The 18,930-nt window shown below is 39.9% G+C and overlaps 1 protein-coding gene across 1 annotated transcript in view; it reads right to left on the minus strand.

Moving 5' to 3' along the window:
- Positions 1-2,696: 2,696 nt before the first annotated feature.
- LOC109911059 (DENN domain-containing protein 1A-like) overlaps positions 2,697-18,930 on the minus strand; it is a 209,631-nt gene continuing 193,397 nt past the window's right edge. The window contains exon 5 of the mRNA XM_020510303.2: positions 2,697-3,114. Coding sequence (XP_020365892.2) covers positions 2,991-3,114 — 124 coding nt within the window. The 3' untranslated portion in view covers positions 2,697-2,990. The remainder of the gene's footprint in view (positions 3,115-18,930) is intronic.

Here is an 18,930-nt window from a genome sequence, read left to right on the forward strand (position 1 = left end):
TTCTGATGAAGGGTCTCGACCCGAAACATCGACTTTCCAGTTCCCCTGATGTTGCCTGACCCGCTATGTTCGTCCAGCTCCATACGGTGTTGACTCTGACTCCAACATTTGTAGTTCTTGCTATCTCTGAATTCCACAGGGTCATCACTCTCTGGGTGAAGAAATTTCTCCTCACCTTAGTTCTAAATAACCTACTCATATCCTTAGACTGTGACCCTGGTTCTGGATTTTACTTTTTGTCCTGATGACCAGGGAGTCAGGACCAAAAAAGTTAGCTTATGCTACTTTCGGGTTGTACAGTTTTTAGCAGTTTTTGTTGGTTTGTGTTGTGCATCATGTAAGTTTTGTTTTTTGCATCAATTATAGATGTCATCCGAAGACCACAGTGCATACTTTGCAGTGAGCAATCAGCTATTGTTATGTCCAACAGCAATTTGGGAATGCCTCATCTTCCTGCTGTAGCTGTCATATAATGGGAGCACAGTAAAAATTACAAGTGTTGATACACCAATGCTGTACCTCAGCATCCCAAACAAAAAAGGTATTTCCATGACTCTCAAGTTATGCTGTGAAGAACATTTCAAATGGTGAGAGGCTGTTCATCCCAGATAACATCAATGTACATGTCCAGACAGATAGTAATTCATGCCCAACAAGCTTCAGGTGTCATGGGGTGTGCAGGATCAATGATAAATGGTCAACATTTTCTTTAACTCTGTGCCATAAATAAACTCCATTACCAGCAGCTTCTTTCAAGGCAGAAATAGTCACTCAAGATGAACAGTGGGACCAACAACGCCTGCTCATTAAGAGAAGACACATTCTGTGCACTCTTCACACCCGCATTTACCACAGATTGTGACACCGAACACTCTTGTGTCAGTACATCAAAACATGATGACTTGTACTTGTAACAATGCCAATCCCAGCACTTTTCTCTGTTGGTCAAACTGCCACCCAGCAAAGGTTTACCAAGTGCTAATGTTGGTTTTAATTAAGCTTTGAAGTAACAAGGTTCAACCATCTATGAAACAGCAGAAGTATCATTGGCAAGGCCAAACACTGCTAAGAATGGTTTGACACCTGTGTTGTGTATTGTTTACACAGTTATACATTAAGTGAGGCAGAAATTAAAATAGTGTTTCAAAGTAGTTTGAAACGTAAAGCAGCCGAGAGATAATGGTACATATTCATTTAGTAGTAACTGCTGATATTGGGTAACATGTTTAAGAAACTTAATTGATTTGTTTTATGTAGTTCCTTGTTTTTCATTAATAGCTTTTCAGAAGTGACTACATTAAAGCAAAAATACACGATTAACAGAATGTAGTTACTTGAGCCAAACAAGTATAATGTACACTTTTAATATGCACCATAAACAACTTTTAATTTTAGTAATAGACATACACAGTGATAAAAACAATTTACATAGAATAGATTAATGGATGCATGTATAGCGGGTGTGTAGCTGTTCTGCACTTTAAATTAGAAGTACACGTTAAAGATTACCCAGACCTGGGCTAAGAACCAATTACTCAATAAACATGTTATATGCAATGAGAGATGATCACAGGAGTCTAGAATGTATTTCTAGGAACAATGATTGAAACATAAAGAAAACTAAACATATGCATTATACTCGGTTTTGGTCCCTGTACATCATGCAGAATTTCAGTATTCTTAAGAAAGTGCAGTGCACCGCAATCATTATTTAAAAAAAAAATCTTAGAAATCAATTTGGGCAAAGAGAAATATCTTTTGCCTTTAGAAAAAGACCAGTTTAGAGGAGTTGTGATTGAGATATTTTAAAACTGAGGAATTCAATTGCAGCCTGTGTAGAAATGGGTAAGTCATACTTGTAAAGAATTGAATTTTCAAAAATTAAAACTACATTTACTGTGAAAATGATGGGTGGCAGGCATTCCTCTATTTTCATTGTTTTTGAGTAGTATCAAGTGTCATGTCAGATAATGTCTTGGCCTCTCTACCTCCATGCACTCAATAATCATTGAAGGAATGGTACTGCAAATTAATTATTACAAGTTCATAATATGATAATCTAACTCACAAAAAACTGCTATTAAACAGACATCAGTCTAGATATTCATTTAACTTTTCATCCAGATTACACATTTTAGGCAATTAATTTTGGCAATTACAAACTTTGCCACAGCACACAAACAAAAATTGCAATGTTGCAGTACTTAGAGAACATAGGAACCTACTTTGAACTACTGCTAACTCTTGCCATTTCAGAATCTCTTTTTGATAATCAGATTCAGAAAATAAAATAGAATCAGAATTAGTTGACAGTAAGTTTCATTAGGAACTAGAGCTATAAATTTCAACAGTTTAATCCTTTCACTAACAACTTGTATCTATGAATGTCTTCAGTACTAAACTAAGTTTTAGGTATTATGAGTAGAGCTTTAAAATTGTTCTTTGTGTATCAAATTTAAATCATTAAAAAATCTTTGCTTAAATACTTAATTACATCTGTTTCGTCCATTTTGTCCAAGAACACAATAAAAAACAACACTGCAATCTGGATTATAGGTCTATACTATATAGACTTCATATTAATCCAACATTAGTATAGATCAGTGTGTATGTCAGCAATTAATTCAACAAAATAGGGCATAATCCACAAACTAGTATAGAAACCAATGTTCTCTTTTAACTTTTCAGTTTTGCTGTAAGTAACCTGGTTCAGCATAGTATAGTGCAATGTTAAACAAAACCAAGAAGCCTGTGTCATTTTGTTTTAAGAGAATGCTGTTACCCAAAACAAATATGAAACTACTGCGCACGAAAGAGTCTGATAAACAGAGGGTCCTTGCCCCTAAAACAATTCATTTAGGATTGACCCCTTAGTACAATGACCTGTTGGGAAAGGATATGAAAATCTTGTCTGTCAGCTAAAATGTGATGCTTGTCACAATCCAGAAGCTAATGTTAAGTTCAATGTTTGTGTAATATTCTCTGTTGTCTCACCTTAGAATACAGAAGCAAGTTTTGGCCCCAGAAGATAAGCGACAGAATCCAAACCTCTGCTTGCTGTCAATGTCAGTGAGTACAAATGTAAAGTTCTGGCCAACTTGGCTGACTGTAAGGCTGAAAGAAGAACAAAGCAGGAGTGTATTTTCAACTGACCATTAGATAAAGATGTCTAATCAAATCATGTCATTGAACCAGCATAGCTGAATTCCAGTCAGAGATTTTCCCAAAAACTTCTGCAAGTAGTGATATTGAAAAGTTACAAATGTTTCATTTTTTAATATTATGTTAATTATACAGTGGAGGAAATTGCTATAAATACAGGACATCTATAAAAGAGTATTTTATCAATTTCTTTTAAGAAAATTATGTCATTATAACTTGCATATACTGCATCAAAATATATTGATTCTTTAGCAATAGTATAACAATTGCAACAGAGACCACAGCAATGTTGCAAGCTTGATATTGTGTATACATTATTCTGCATTATCTAGTTTCCTCATATACACAATCAACTATCAACAAAAAAGACAGCAAACTAGGCCAAGTTACAAAATAGCCCATGAATTTGAAATGTTCAGGTTTTTTTTTCCTTGTGTTGCATATGCAGAAGTGAATGTAATACTTGTCAATATGCTGCCTAATAGGTCGATTCTATACATTAGCTGAGGATCAATTGATGGCATTCTCACCTCCAAGTCAGAATATTCAGAGTTGAAGTCAACGCCAGGGTTTCAGCGCAAAAATAAAGCCTAACACTCCAACACAACACTCAATGAGTGCTGCACTGTCAGAGCTGCTACCTTTCAAAGGAGACATTAAATCCCATCACCTAATCGACTGCATGTAAAACATTCTATAACTCACATTATCAGTCAATCATCATCACAGAAAGGTTATCTAGGTATGATTATACTGCTGTTCATGGAAGCCTACATTGTGTAAATTGCATGTTGTGCTTCTTACTGTAACAGTAAAAACACTTCAAAAGGTACTTCATTGGTTGCATAACTTTGAAATATCTGGTGCTCATGCAGCATCCTATACAAGTCTAAGTATTTCTTTCCTCCTATTATGGCAATTCACACAGTGACATTTGGGATATGGGTTTTGATGGCTTAGCCACCATTTATTGCCTACATCTAAGTGCCCTGGAGAGAAATTGATGGTGAACTGCATTTTTGGACCACTGCAGCCCTCAGGGTGCAGGGACACTGACAGTGTTGATAGGAGGGAGTTGACAGGCTGTTCACCCAGGAACTGAAATTTGTATTAAAACCAAGTTTCTCAGTTTTATTCATCTACTTTATCTACACTTCTCCATTGCATTTTCTGGTTTGATGAATTTTTATTCCCGTTATTACTTTTTCTTCTTTATTGATTTTGTTTTATGCCTCTAGCTTCTGATATTCTGTTCTTAACATTATTTAATTGTACTTCTTATTTCAGATTTCTGCTTCTTTTATGTTTTAAGCTCTGCATCATTTTTGCATCTACGCTCTGTCTCACAACTTCCAATGTTATGCACCTTGGGTTAAAACTGTCAATGCAGATGCTGCTTGCAGACTGCTGCCAGAATACTGCAACATCAATACTACAAACCCATCTAAAAATTAGTCTTCAGTTATATTAGAAATGACAGACAAGTGCCAAAGTCAAACTAACATTTTTGTGTTTCTTTGCTTAATGTCAAAGTTAGTTCAAACAATTACAACACAAAGATTCATTACCTGCCCAATTTGAGATAGTCACACATTTAATACATACCTGTTCATGGAAGTGTTATATTCACTTTTTGATGCTAGTTATATGGGCCACAACATAATCCTAATTTAGCTTCCAAGGTTTTCAATCAGTTCATTTCATCAAAGCACTATCTCAGATAATCAGAAATACACAGTAGTTAGAAATTTCCAAATTGTATGTACAGTACTAACAGCACACTGTTTTGCCTGTGCATTTCTCTAAAGGGCCTTTAATTTTATTATCTATTCATTTATGGGAAATGGGCATCAGCAGCAAGGCCAACATTTAATGTCCATTTCTAACTGCCCGTGAGCTGCAGTACTGTCAGGAGGACTTTCTAAGATTATGACAATGAAGGAACAGCAATAAATTTCCAAGTCTTCATTGTGAGATATTTGGAGGGTAACTTTCAAGTGGTGTAGCTTCCATGTGTCTGCTTTCCTTGTCCTTCTAATTTTAGTGGAAGTTAAACATTTGGGATGAGCTATCAAAGAGACCTTCTGTAGTGACTGTAACGAGGTCAGCCAGGTGGACATCATAGTATAGGAGCTCACTGATTAGACCAGATTAACAGCCCCAATCAGGGAATCCTGGCTGACAGATGAGAACAGGAGTATCAGACATCCTGTCAGGGTCTGAGGGAGGTGGACAGTGTCAATGATTCTCCACGTGCAAATAAAGGGTGACTTGGTAAAAAGCGAAAGAACTGCAGATGCTGTAAATGAGGAACAAAAACAAAGTTGCTGGAAAAGCTCAACAGGTCTGGCAGCATCTGTGAAGGTAAAAACAGAGTTAACATTTCAGGTCCGGTGACCCTTCCTCAGAACTCTGACTTGGAGACGGGATACCAGCTTCTGTAGAGTTATTTCAGTGGCAATAACGGAAAAGCAGGCTTGCAATAGTAGTCTTTGACTTGGGGTAAGCATTTTTGACATCATGTCATTATTTGCGAAGCTTGAGTTGCTCGATCCTGCTGTTGAAGGCTGGGCCCAGTATATGGGAAGTTCATATATACACAAAGCTTCATGAAGGTGGTCATGAGCCATACGTGCTTCCAACTGCATTTAAATGAGGATTCCCAAAAGTATGCTAGATTTAATACCCATAAGGGTTTGTACCAATATATGAGACTATGATTTGGGGTATCAAAACCCAAGCAATTTTTCAGCTGATGATGGAGAACATTTTACACTGTCTGCATGAGGTCACCATTTATCTAGATGATATGCTAATAACAGGGAATGCGTACAGAACTTGGACACAGTTGTTTCTCCTCAGCAGGTGTAGAAGGGAAAAAGATGTGTTCCAGGCACCCCAAATGACCTACTTGGGCTACAAAGTCGACCACACCGGGTTACACCACTGGAAAAGAAAGTGAGGGCGTCTGTACCAGAGCTTAGGTCTTTCCTTGGACTAGTGAACTATTATGGGAAGTTCAACAATAACCCAGCTTCGATCCTGGCATTCCCTGCATCAACTCTTTAAAAAAAAAAAGTCATAGCTTTCAAGGAAGATAAGAAACAGCTATTGTTGCTAAGGGGTTAACACACCATGATCGCAAGCAAGATCTGGTATTGACACGTGACGCCTCCCCGTACAGCATCAGGGTAGTAATATTAGCTCATAGGTGGCCTAATGGAGAGGAGCACCCAATAGCATATGCATCCAGGACTTTGGGTAATGCAGAGCGTAAATCTGCCCAGATACAGAAGGAAGGTTTGGTCGTCATATTTGGAGTCAGGAAGTTCCATCAATACTTCTACGGACATAAATTTGTAGTAATAACCGATCACAAACCCTGCTAGGGCTAATTAAAGAGAACAAGGTAGTGTCACCCATTGCTTCAGGCTGAATTCAACAGTTGGATTTAACACCAAGTGCATGTAATTACAAGTTAGAACACTATCAGGGAGGCCAAATAGCGAATGCGGATGCATTGAGCCGCCTCCCACTGGCAGATACACCACTGGTGGCACTGCCACTGGAAGAGTCTGTAATGGTCTTAAGTGTTCTGGACACACTTCCAGTCAGAGCTACAATATCAGACTTCGAACGCAGAAAGATCCATTCCTGGCAAAACTGAAACAGTTGGTGGTGATCGGGGAAACCAAAGGACAATCATGACCAGAATCAAAACCTTTCTGGACCCCCAGAGACCAGATCACAGTAGAGGGCGGCACGGTGGCTCAGTGGTAAGCACTGCTGCCTCACAGCACCAGGGACCCGGGTTTGATGTGGAGTTTGCACATTCTCCCAGTGTCTGCGTGGGTTTCCTCCGGGTGCTCCGGTTTCCTCCCACAGGCCAAAGATGTGCAGGCTATGTGGACTGGCCATGCTAAATTGCCTGTAGTGTTCAGGGATGTGTAGATTAGGTGGGTTATAGGGGGATGGGTCAGCGTGGACTTGTTGGGCTGAAGGGCCCGTTTCCACACTGTAGGGATTCTATTCTATTCTAAGTTATTATGGGGAGCTAGAGTGACTGTCCCGAGCAAAGGTTGCCACCAGATACTAGCTGAACCCCACCAGGGTCATCCAGAGTTTCCAAAATGAAGATGGCGGCAAGAAGTCATCTGGTGGCCAAGATTGGATACATCCCACAGGCACACCTTTGCTACTTTACCCCAGTGTTATTTGAACCCCATTAGCTCCGCATACCTCCAACACCTCCAGTGTGTAAAAAGCTCTTGAGATAAAGGACCTCCCCAGGTTTATTAGCTCCTCCACTTCTAGGGATGTTTTGTCCCCTCTCTCTCAATTTTCCATTTTGTGCACCCTTTCCCTTTACCCTACCATTCAGCTGCCTCGCCATCTGCAACTCCCCCTTAAAATCAGCCTTAAGCCTCCCATTTTGAACAATATTTTCCTTTTTGTCCCCTCATTCCTTTATATCTTTGATGTACAATAGGGTTTTTGTTTCTGTATTAAAGATTCTACATCAATACAAATTGCAGTGTTTTGTATTGGGGAAAGAAGCAATTGATATTTTAAACACATCAAAGCTCTCTCAAGCAAAGTACTGCTGAAATGATTCAATACAATGCTCCACTATATACAGAAGGAACTTTTTTGACAAAGAACAAATTCAAACACTTGCCAAGAACAAAGGTTTAATAAATTAATGCAAAGCATTAAATGGAAATATTGGAAGCATTTTTTGAGCTATGATTTCATTACTCCTGTGGTAACTGCGAGTTGCTGATCAAGTTGTGTTGGACTCCAAAAGCTGAGCTATAACAGTTGCTGACAAACTCAGCATTTAAGTAAATGAAGTAGTGTGAATTTTGTGGATTGAGCTCACAGATACTCACGAAACATGCCAGAAAAAGTTAATTTTAATTTTAACTTAGAATTAAATTTATATAAATTTAGATGAGAATATAGAAAGCAAGTAAGTTTGCAGATGATACCAGAATTGGTGGCATAGTGGGCAGTGAACAAGGTTACTTAAGATTACAAAGAGATCTTGATCAATTGGGTCAATGGGCTGAAGAGTGGCAGCTGGAATTCAATCTGGATAAATGAGAGGTATTGCATTTTGGTAAAACAAACAAGAGCAGGACTTATACAATTAAAAGTAGGGGCTTGGGTAATATTGTAGAACAGAGAGACCTTGGGGTTCAAGTACATAATTCTTTGAAGTTTACATCACACTAGATAGGGTGGTTAAGAAGGCATTTAGCACATTGTGTTCATTGCTCAGACCTTTGAGTATGAGAGTTGGGAAGGCATGTTAAGGTTGTACAGGACACTGGTGAGGCCTCTTCTGGAGTACTGTCCAATATTGGTCTCCCTGTTAGAGGAAGGATATTATTAAACTGGAAATGGCTCAGGAGGAGATTTACAAGGATGTTGCTGGGAATGGAGGGTTTGGGTTAAATGGAGAGGCTAGATAAGCTGGAACTTTCTTCACTGGAGTATTGGAGTTTGAGAGGTGACCTTACAGAAGTTTATACGGTCATGAGGGGTATTGATGAGGTGAATGGCAGGTGTCCTTTCCCTAGGGTGGGGAATTTCAAGACCAGGGGGCATATTTTTCAGGTGAGAGGAGAAAGATTTAAAAGAAAACATCAGGGGCAATTTCTTTACACAGAATGGTTAGAGTGTGGAATGAACTTCCAGAGGAAGGGTGGATGCAGGCAGTTACGACATGTAAAACACACTTAGATAAGTACATGAATAAGAAATGTTTGGAGGGATATGGGCCAAGCACAGGCACGTGGGACTAATTTAGTTTGGGATTATGTTCGGCATGGACTGGTTGGACCGAAGGGCAAGTTTCTGTGCTCTATGACTAACTTAAAATTGACAACATCGAAGGAGGCTGATTGGTATTGAATTATTGGTTGAGACTTTATTTTCTATCTCTTACCTCCCTTACTCCCAAAATTCTCTCCCTCAAATTATTTTGATTTATTTACATGATTTAGCACTAAACTAAATATCATAATTTGTACTTTTTGGTTTGCTCTGTAAGCCTCAGTAAAGATCCTTCAATTGGATTGGTTACAGCAATGCAACATTTCTAGAAGGCTGCAGCCTTCAGAACTTAATATCGAATTAAATCATTAAGGCCTGAACATCACATTCCATGTGCTATACCCACCCCAAACTCCCTGGCCCTGTCATGATATGGACTGTTTTCATCACAGCCAACCAATTTTTACCTACTCATTGTCACCATTATCTGCTTTTCTCCTTCCCTGCCTTGCTATCAGCCATCTCTTTGCCTACCGAACTGTCTCTCTCTTTCTCTAGGCTTCATCTCCGCTATGCATTCACTCCTTTCCTTCTCCCACTCTCAACCCACTGTCGTCAGCATAAATTTTCCTAGCTACTATCACCTCTGAGGAAAGGTAATGGACTTGAAATGTTAACTCTACATTCTCTCTACAGCTGCCAGATCTGCTGAGTTTCTCCAGCAATTCCTGTCTTTGTTTCAGAGTTTCAGCATCCACAGTTCTTTGATTTACATTCCTGGTATTTCTCCTGTTCATGCAGTCTCTAGGTACCCCAGAAGGCATTGCCCTGTTTGACTCTCTAATGCTGCAGGTTCCAGCGCAAAGGCTCAAAGAAAGTTTGAGAGACAGTACATTCATTTGCAGTTAACTGTAAAATCTAGTCAATGCACCGGGATTTGACGTTGTTTCATACTGCCACAAGTTTAGTGACACATACGAATGTATTAATTGCAGCAAGTCTTCACTTAAAGTTATGGTTGCATATCTTAAAGTCACAACTTTAAATGAAACAACTTTAAATGAATCACAGATTCCCATAGAAATCCCCATTAAAACTGAAGTTAGGTTCCTCTGAATATCTCTAGCTCGGCAAAACAATGGTTGAAGTACAATACTGTAGGTGGGCAGTACTACATATTCTGAACTGAAATAGCTTGCAAAATGAAGTAAACCACAAAATATAACAGAAACACCATACAGCTAAGTGCTTCAGTATATTTCTAAGCAGAAAATAACTTTAAAGTTTTATTAAGTTGAAATAGTGCGCATCCTAAATGTCTACATTCATAAATTAAATAAGCCTTCAAATTAGGATAAAGTTTAAAAATAGAGAAATACAAGATAAAAGTACGCACTATAAAGGCATGTTAAAATTATACTGACCTGATGAAGTTTTAATTGACTAGGCTCCATCTAGTGCCAGAAGCTGTTTGATGTAATTACAAGTCTAGAACTACCAGCACAAGCCAATTCCTGCCATTAGGTGGAGCTCCAGACTTCAGTGCAAGTTCAGAACAGGAGCTGGGAGTGTGGAGTGGACACTGCAGGCTTTAAAGGCAAGAACAGAGGGGGTTTGGTTGCTGGTTTGATGGTGACTGTGATGGTGATTGTTGTGGTGCAGGGGATGGGGCAGGAACCAGAGGAAGACCAAACAGACTTAGGAATAAGTACGGAAGCATAGGGACAAGGTTTTGACAGCAGGCAGGTGACAGAACAGGAAGTCTATGACAAACAACATTAAACTGAAAATGATAAAAAGTTAAACCAACATATTGTCACTATTTTGTTAATGAGGTTGAAGCCAAACAACACTTAAGAGTCAAATTTAAACGAGAATTTATGAGGAACAGGAATAGGCCACTTGGTGTCTCAAGCCTCATCCAATAAGATTATAGCTGATGTAATGTAGCCACATTACATCACTTTCACCAATCCCCTATAACCTTGCAACTTGTTGCTTATTAATTGAAAGGTGGCTAACAGATCTGTTGTTTCCTGCGTTGTCTCCTTCACTTTGTAAATAAAAGAATAACTTTCACTATTTTCCTATCTAATGAAACACTGCCCAAATTTGGGAATTTCTGAAAATTTAAACCAATGCACAACTATATCATTGGCCAGTTCTTTTAGGCTGAAGTCCATCAGGATCCATGAACTTGCCTGCTTATAACTCCAAGTGAACCACTTCTCTCGTGATATAATTTTCTTGATGTGTCCCTCCCTTCCATTTCTTGATTGACAGCCATTTCAGGATGATACTTGTACCTTCCATAAGCAGGTCTGTCCAATCAACAGGCCAAACAACTAGAACATGACTAGCCAAGAATGTGCATGTGACATACAAGGTCCTGCCAAAGGCACTTGGAAACAAAGTGCTGTAAAGATGCTCATCCAATTAGAGATAGTAAGAACTACTGATGCTGGAGTCAGAGATAACACAGTGTGGAGCTGGAGGAACACAGCAGGCCAGGCAGCATCAGAGGAGCAGGAAAGTGGACGTTTCGGGTCCCGACCAAAACACCAGCTTTCCTGCTCCTCTGATGCTGCCTGGCCTGCTGTGTTCCATCCAATTAGAGGCTGCTTTCTCCCTGCATTTTTTGCTGATGATCACCAAATATGGGAGACAAAGAGCTTGTCATTGATACACAAACAGCAAACACTGTACAGGTGGGTGGTTTCTCTTTAGCTGACATGCTCTCTCCACACATGGTGAGAGGAGGGAAGGACTCATGTGTGGGTGGGTGGATGGGTGGAGAGGGTTCAAGTATGGGAAGAGAGCAAGGGCAGGGGACAGCAAACATGGAAGGACACAATGGACCACGTGCAAGTGAGGGCACGAATGTGAGACGGAACAAGGGAGAGAAAGTGAGTATGTCAGAGAGGAAGATCATTAGATACGAGGAGAATTAGGCCATTTGGCCCAACAGTCTGCTCTGCTATTCGATCATGATTGATACATTTCTCAATGCCGTTTTTCTGCTTTCTCCCCATAACTTTTGATTCCCTGACTAATCAAGAATCTATCTTTCTCTGTATTAATTGGACTCAATGACTTGGCTTCCACAGCCCTCTGTGATAATAGGTTCCACAGGTTCACCACCATTTGTCTCTGGAAGGTAGAACGTTGATGTGGGCGTGAGTGCAAGGGGGCAAGGGACAGAGCGTGAAGGGAGCAAGGGGTTGAGGGGAAGAGAGACAGCGTGAGGTTTGATAAATTATTTATTTTACTTTTCTTATACTTTTTATGAACTTTACCATCAGTCTCTGTACTATTTTGAACCTTAGGAATATAACAGACCTAACAATTTACCATATATTCATCAAAACAGCTAGCTTCTCCCCCTGCAGGTGATTAGGGACCAATTTCTACAGGGCACAGAAGTTAGAAAAAGCAAAAGGAGCACCTCATTCCGATCTTCCCCAATTCCCAACACTCTGCCTAAAGTCACACTGAGATGCTCTATGTACATGCTGAGTTAACTCAGCTCCAGGTACAGAAACAGTTTAAGATGTTTTCCTGAATTCATAACTTCAGCTTGTATATTCCTGCTTAAGCCTAGAAACATTTTACAATTAATACAAAAGTTCAGTTAAATATTAACTTAAAATATAAAATATAAACAAAAAACTTTTAGAAATTGGTTAAGACACCCCTCACACATCCAATTCCTAGCGTTCTGTTCAAAGTTGCACTCAGCTTCACACTAGTGTAAGACTGACTTCAGCAAATATTAGTCACCCGAGGTGTGAACTGGGGAAGGTGACAGAGCTTTCTTTAAAACTATAAGAGATATGATAGTCCAAAACAGCCATGTTTTGAAGGCACAGAGATGGCTAATAGTGCCAGCTGCTAGAAATAAAGTCCGGGTGAAAGTGCGTACAACACTTTGAAACATTGTTAACAAGAATAGAATTTTTGAAGCCAGCACAACGATAACTTCGTCACACCACCAGGATCAAAAGCACAATGCAGAAACAACTGCAATTAGGAGGCCACACTGCTCTATCTCAACTGACCTTCATGCTTAGGGTTTCACTTAAAAGCAGCTCACCTTGGGAAAGGAAGGATTGTTAGCTGGACTGCACAAGTAAATCCCTTGGAAAAACTTAGTCAATGATAGCACTATAAGCAAACTAGAATCCTCACTCCGAAGATTGTGCAAATGTATTGGGAAAAATACTGTATTTTAGGCAGCATTAAAAATTATTACACTAAACCTTTCCCACTTCTTTAGGATTTATGACTGATCTATTTTCTTGACACATTCTGGCATTACATTGCTATCCTCTGACAACAGCTGGTTGTCTAGCTGTAGCAATCAGGTTTGCCAGCTATTCTTTTATCACAAGTTCATCAATGTGCATTCAGTCCAGACTAAACTGGAAAAGCAATCTACCCATATTAAATGAACTATCTGGATCAAATGCGAAGAGAGTAGAAATGTACGAAAAAAGGCTGGAGTTTTCAATGTAAATAATAAAGAGCAAAATTTTTAACTGGCCACACGGTTGGAATGGAAGTGGATGGGCTTTCAATTTTCCACCACCTGTCAATGTGCCAGGGTTTTTCTGCCTTTAGGCTATTTTGGAAATATCAGTTCTGGGAAGAAAATGCAAATGGCTTCCTCCACATCAGCAACATGTTGCCAATTAGGAATCATTGGTTTTCATAACTCCTCAGTCTCCAGTGCCATCGGAAAAATTAATCAGGAGATAGGAACTCCCATTCACCCACTAGTTAAATGCACAGCCCCAAAATGGAGGCAAACTCCCACCTGCAAACTGGTAAAAGCAGGCCAGCTCTCCATCAATTGTATTTGACATTCCATCCCATGGTCATGACCACAATTGTTTATAGTTATGACCACAGCCATCTTGCGGAGGGATTCCAACATTACAACAGCACTTGAAAATACATCATCGGCTGTAAAATGCTTGAGATGTGTGGTGTCAGTGTAAAGCACTGTACAAATTCATGTTCATTCTTTCTTTCTAACACATTTGGCAGCTGTGGCCAGATTCATTCTAACCTTTCTCAAAGACTTTTACTATTGTCATGGAGAGGGTATGGGAAAGTATTTTATTGGGGAGGGGGAATTACAATGCTATTAGGCAAGAACTACAGAGCACCAATTGGGATCAGATGTTCTCAGGGAACAGAAATGTGGAGGTTGTTTAGGGAGCAGTTGCTACAGGTACTGGATAGGTTTGTTCCACTGAGGCAAGGAAAAGATGGTAAGGCGAAGAAACCTTGGATGACAAGACATGTGGAACATCTAGTCAAGAGGAAGAAGCAAGCTTACTTAAGGTTGAGGAAGCAAGGATCGGACAGGGCTGTAGAGGTCTACAAAGGTAGCCAGGAAGGAACTGAAGAATGGACTTAGGAGAGCTAGAAGGGGGTATGAGAAAACCTTGACGGGTAGGATCAAGGAAATCCCCAAGGCTTTCTATACTTAAGTGAGGAACAAGAGGATGGCCAGAGTGAGGGTGGGGCCAATCAGGGACAGTGGAGAGAACTTGTGTGCGGAGTCAGAGGAGGTAGGGGAGGTCCTTAAATGAATACTTTGCTTCAGTATTCACCTGTGAGAGGGACCTTGACATTTGTGAGGATAGCATGAAGCAGGCAGATATGCTCGAACAGGTTTATGTTAGGGAGGAGGATGTGCTAGGAATTTTGAAAAACATGAGGATAGATAAGTCCCCTGGGCCAAACGGGATATACACAAGGTTACTACGTGAAGCGAGGGAAGAGATTGCTGCCCTTTGGCAATGATCTTTGCATCCTCACTGTCCACTGGAGTAGTGGTAGAAGATTGGAGGGTGGCAAATGTTATTCCCTTGTTCAAGAAAAGGAATAGGGATAATCCTGGAAATTACAGACCAGTCAGTCTGTCTTCTGTGGTGGGCAAATTATTGGAGAGGATTCTGAGAGATAGAATTTATGATTTTTGGAAAAGCACAGTTTGATTAGAAATAGTCAGCATGGCTTTGAGAGGGGCAGGTCATGCCTCACAAGGCTTATTGAATTCTTTGAGGATGTGACAAAACACATCAATAAAGGTAGAGCAGTGGATGTGGTGTATATGGGTTTTAGCAAGGCATTCGATAAGTTTCAACATGGTAGGCTCATTCAGAAAGTAAGGAGGCATGGGATTCAGGGAAATTTGGCTGTCTGGATACAAAACTGGCTGTCCAATAGAAGACAGAGGGTGGTAGTAGATGGAAAGTACTCAGCCTGGAGCTCGGTGACCAGTGGTGTTCCGCAGGGATCTGTTCTGGGACCTCTGCTCTTTGTGATCTTTATAAATGACTCGGATAAGGAAGCGGAAGGGTGTGTTAATAAGGTTGCCGATGACACGAAGGCTGGTGGAGTTGTGGACAGCATTGGAGGGCTGTTGTAGGCTGCAGTGGGACACTGACAGGATGCAGAGCTGGGCAAAGAAGTGGCAGATGGAATTCAACCCAGAAAAGTGTGAAGAGTCATGAATCTGTGGAATTCACTACCCCAAAGTGTGGTGGATCTGTGACATTCAGTAATTTTGAGGAGTAGATAGACAGATTTTTAATTGATAATGGGTTGAAGGCTTATGCAGAGCAGACAGGAAAGGAAAGTTGAGGCCAAGATGAAATCAACCATGATTGTATCAAATGGCAGAGCAGTTTCAAGGGGCTGAATTGCCTATTCCTGCTCCTAGTCCTTATATTTTAACATTGCATGCTTTTGTTTTAGTAAAGATCACAATGGTAAAACAAAAGTTATGATCTAGCCGGTCAGGTTCCTGTTGAGAATCTGACTTGTCCGACATTAACATCAACCGGACATTCCCCCAAAACAACTGGAGTGACAAGATCATAATTAGTTAAGTTAGCTAATTTAAAATACTAAAAAGAAATCACAAGTCGATAGACTTCAAGAAACCAAAGGAAAAGATCCTACAAGTCTTAGGATCCATGGGAGAGTTAGACTGTTATGTATTGAACTTCTTTATCATATCATATATCTCAAGAGGTAGAATGTTAAGCATTAATTTCTCTTGTCCAATAATCTTCATTAGCTTACCCTCTACATTAGTAATTGTCCATTGTTCCAATATGATAATTCCCTCAAAAAGACTTACACCTTTGAGTTAATATTAAGTCCAAAAATCCACATTAACAACATTAAACCCAAAAGAATTCCAACATTCCCAATGCCAAAACTAAAATCAAGACTAATCTCTTTAGACAAAGTCACAAGGACCTCAAAATGGGTATATTTCAATATCTTAGTCAAATGCTTTCAGAAAGGGATCCTACACCACATACAAATTTGGGGAAAAGGCAGCTGATTTAATAATTTTCTAATTCATCTAATAACTAAATATCATAGAATCCACGAGTAGAAAATTACCATTTTATTAAGAAGCTTTGTGCTTTAAATCAAACGCTTTGTTTCAATTCAAATTATCACTTGTGTGAAGAAAATGCAACAAGAATATTAACTTACAAATCGATGACATCTATAATTACTCAGATTCAAGACAGCATTTGAAAGCATTGGAGATAAATAATAGTGCAGTCGTAAAATCCAGACTAATGCTCTGGGGACATGGATTCAAAGCCCAGCACAGCAACTGGTGGAATTTTAATTCAGCCAAATAAATCTGAAATCCAAAGCGAGTTTCAGGAATGGTGACCACAAATTTGGAAATCAATCTGGTTCACAAACGTTCTTTAGGGAAGTAATATGCTGTTCTTAAGGGAAGGAATCTGCTGTTCTTACCCACCCCCAGCCTACATGTACCTCTAGACCCACAATGTGGTTGATTCTCAATACCCTCCAAAATGGTGTAGCAAGTCACTCAGTTCAAGGGCATTTTGGGATGGCAACCAGGGCTGGCCTTGCTAGTGATGCCCATATCCCAAAGAATATAGAAAACAACATGTCAAAATACTTCAGCGATTTTCATGTCGATCAAAAGGTGCAACCCAACAATACTTATGATCATTTTGCTGACTTTTAACCCCTACATATTATATTTATCAATGTGGAGGTGCTGGTGTTGGACTGGGGTGGACAAAGTCAAAAATCAAACACCACCAGGTTATGGGTCCAACAGGTTTATTTGAAGACACAAGCTTTCAGAGTCTCTCTCCTTCTTCAGGTGAAGGAGTGAGACTCCAGAAGTTTGTCTTTTCAAATAAAACTGTTGGACTATAACGTGGTGTTGTGCGATTTTTGACCTTGATAAACATACACCCATTTTAAAAAAATGTTTTGCACTTTGCCAGAAGTTCCAGATTATTTTTTGATTTGTTCTGTTACTCAAGGAAGTTTTAAAGTCTAGATCAAATAAGGATATCCCCTATGTTTTTAAACATCTGTAATTTTCAGTCTCAGTGTATTGCATGCTGCTACACAACAAATTGAGTAGTCACACTTGGAATGTAAAGAAATGTGACTCTCAATTTATCCAAGGCATAGTCACATAATAGGAATGACTGAACGACCAGATTGTCTGTTTTAGTGATATTATCAGAGAGATAAATTTGGACAGGGAAACAGGAAAACTTCCCTGCTCATTTTAAATGGTGCCATTCAAAGCTTTTATGACCACGTGAGAACAAAAATGTGGCTTCAATTTAAAACTTCATTTGAAAAGCTACATCTCTGCCAATCCAGCTGTCCTTTCGTGCTACAGTGAAGACTCAACACAAATTGTGAACACATCTCTTAGACAGGGCTTAATTGCACAACTTTATGGCTCAGGTAACAGTATTAACACTGAGCCAAGGCTGTAGCAACAAAGTAGATGAAGATTTTTGCTTAAACTTTAAACATTTCCAAAGAACAACATGTTGCACTTTTTCACAGCTATATACAACATTAAATACTTTCTCTTCTAGGATTCCAAGTACTGTTGGCATATCAGAAACAGAAGCAGTATTGGGCCATTTCACGCTTCCAGCTTGTTCTCCCACTCAATGGGTGCCAGTAGCTCAGACAGCTAGACAGTAGGTTTACAGAGCAAAGTGATGCAAATACCATGGGTTTAATTCCTGCATTGGCTGAGGATGCCATGAAGGACTCTCCTTCTTAACCTCTTCCCTCACCTGAGGCATGGTGACTCTCAAGTTAAACCACCACCAGTCATTTCTTGTTAATGAGAGACTAGCCCTATGGTTCAGAAGGATTACTTTACCTTTTATCATTCAGTAAGATCAGATATGACCTACTTCCTCAACTCACCTCCTGTGCTAACTCCACATCCTTTATAACTTTTTTTATTATTCATTTTGTGCAATGTAGGCATCGCTGGCAGGCCAGCATTTCTTACCTGGAGTTTAATGCGGAAAAGTGTGAGGTGATTCACTTTGGAAGGAGTAACAGGAATACAGAGTACTGGGCTAATGGTAAGATTCTTGGTAGTGTGGATGAGCAGAAAGATCTCGGTGTCCGTGTGCATAGATCACTGAAAGTTGCCACCCAGGTTGATAGCGTTGTTAAGAAGGCGTACAGTATGTTAGGTTTTATTGGTAGAGGGATTGAGTTTCGGAGCCATGAGGTCATGTTGCAGCTGTACAAAACTCTGGTGCGGCCGCACTTGGAGTATTGCGTACAGTTCTGGTCACCGCATTATAGGAAGGATGTGGAAGCATTGGAAAGGGTGCAGAGGAGATTTACCAGGATGTTGCCTGGTATGGAGGGAAGGTCTTATGAGGAAAGGCTGAGGGTCTTGAGGCTGTTTTCGTTAGAGAGAAGAAGGTTTAAGAGGTGACTTAATAGAGACATACAAGATGATCAGAGGATTAGATAGGGTGGACAGTGGGAGCCTTTTTCCTCGGATGGTGATGGCTAGCACGAGGGGACATAGCTTTAAATTGAGGGGTGATAGATATAGGACAGATGTCAGAGGTAGGTTCTTTACTCAGAGTAGTAAGGGCGTGGAATGCCTTGCCTGCAAAA

The sequence above is a fragment of the Rhincodon typus genome, chromosome 28 (genome assembly GCF_021869965.1).
Source record: "Rhincodon typus isolate 14 chromosome 28, sRhiTyp1.1, whole genome shotgun sequence".
NCBI classification, from domain to species: Eukaryota; Metazoa; Chordata; class Chondrichthyes; order Orectolobiformes; family Rhincodontidae; genus Rhincodon; species Rhincodon typus.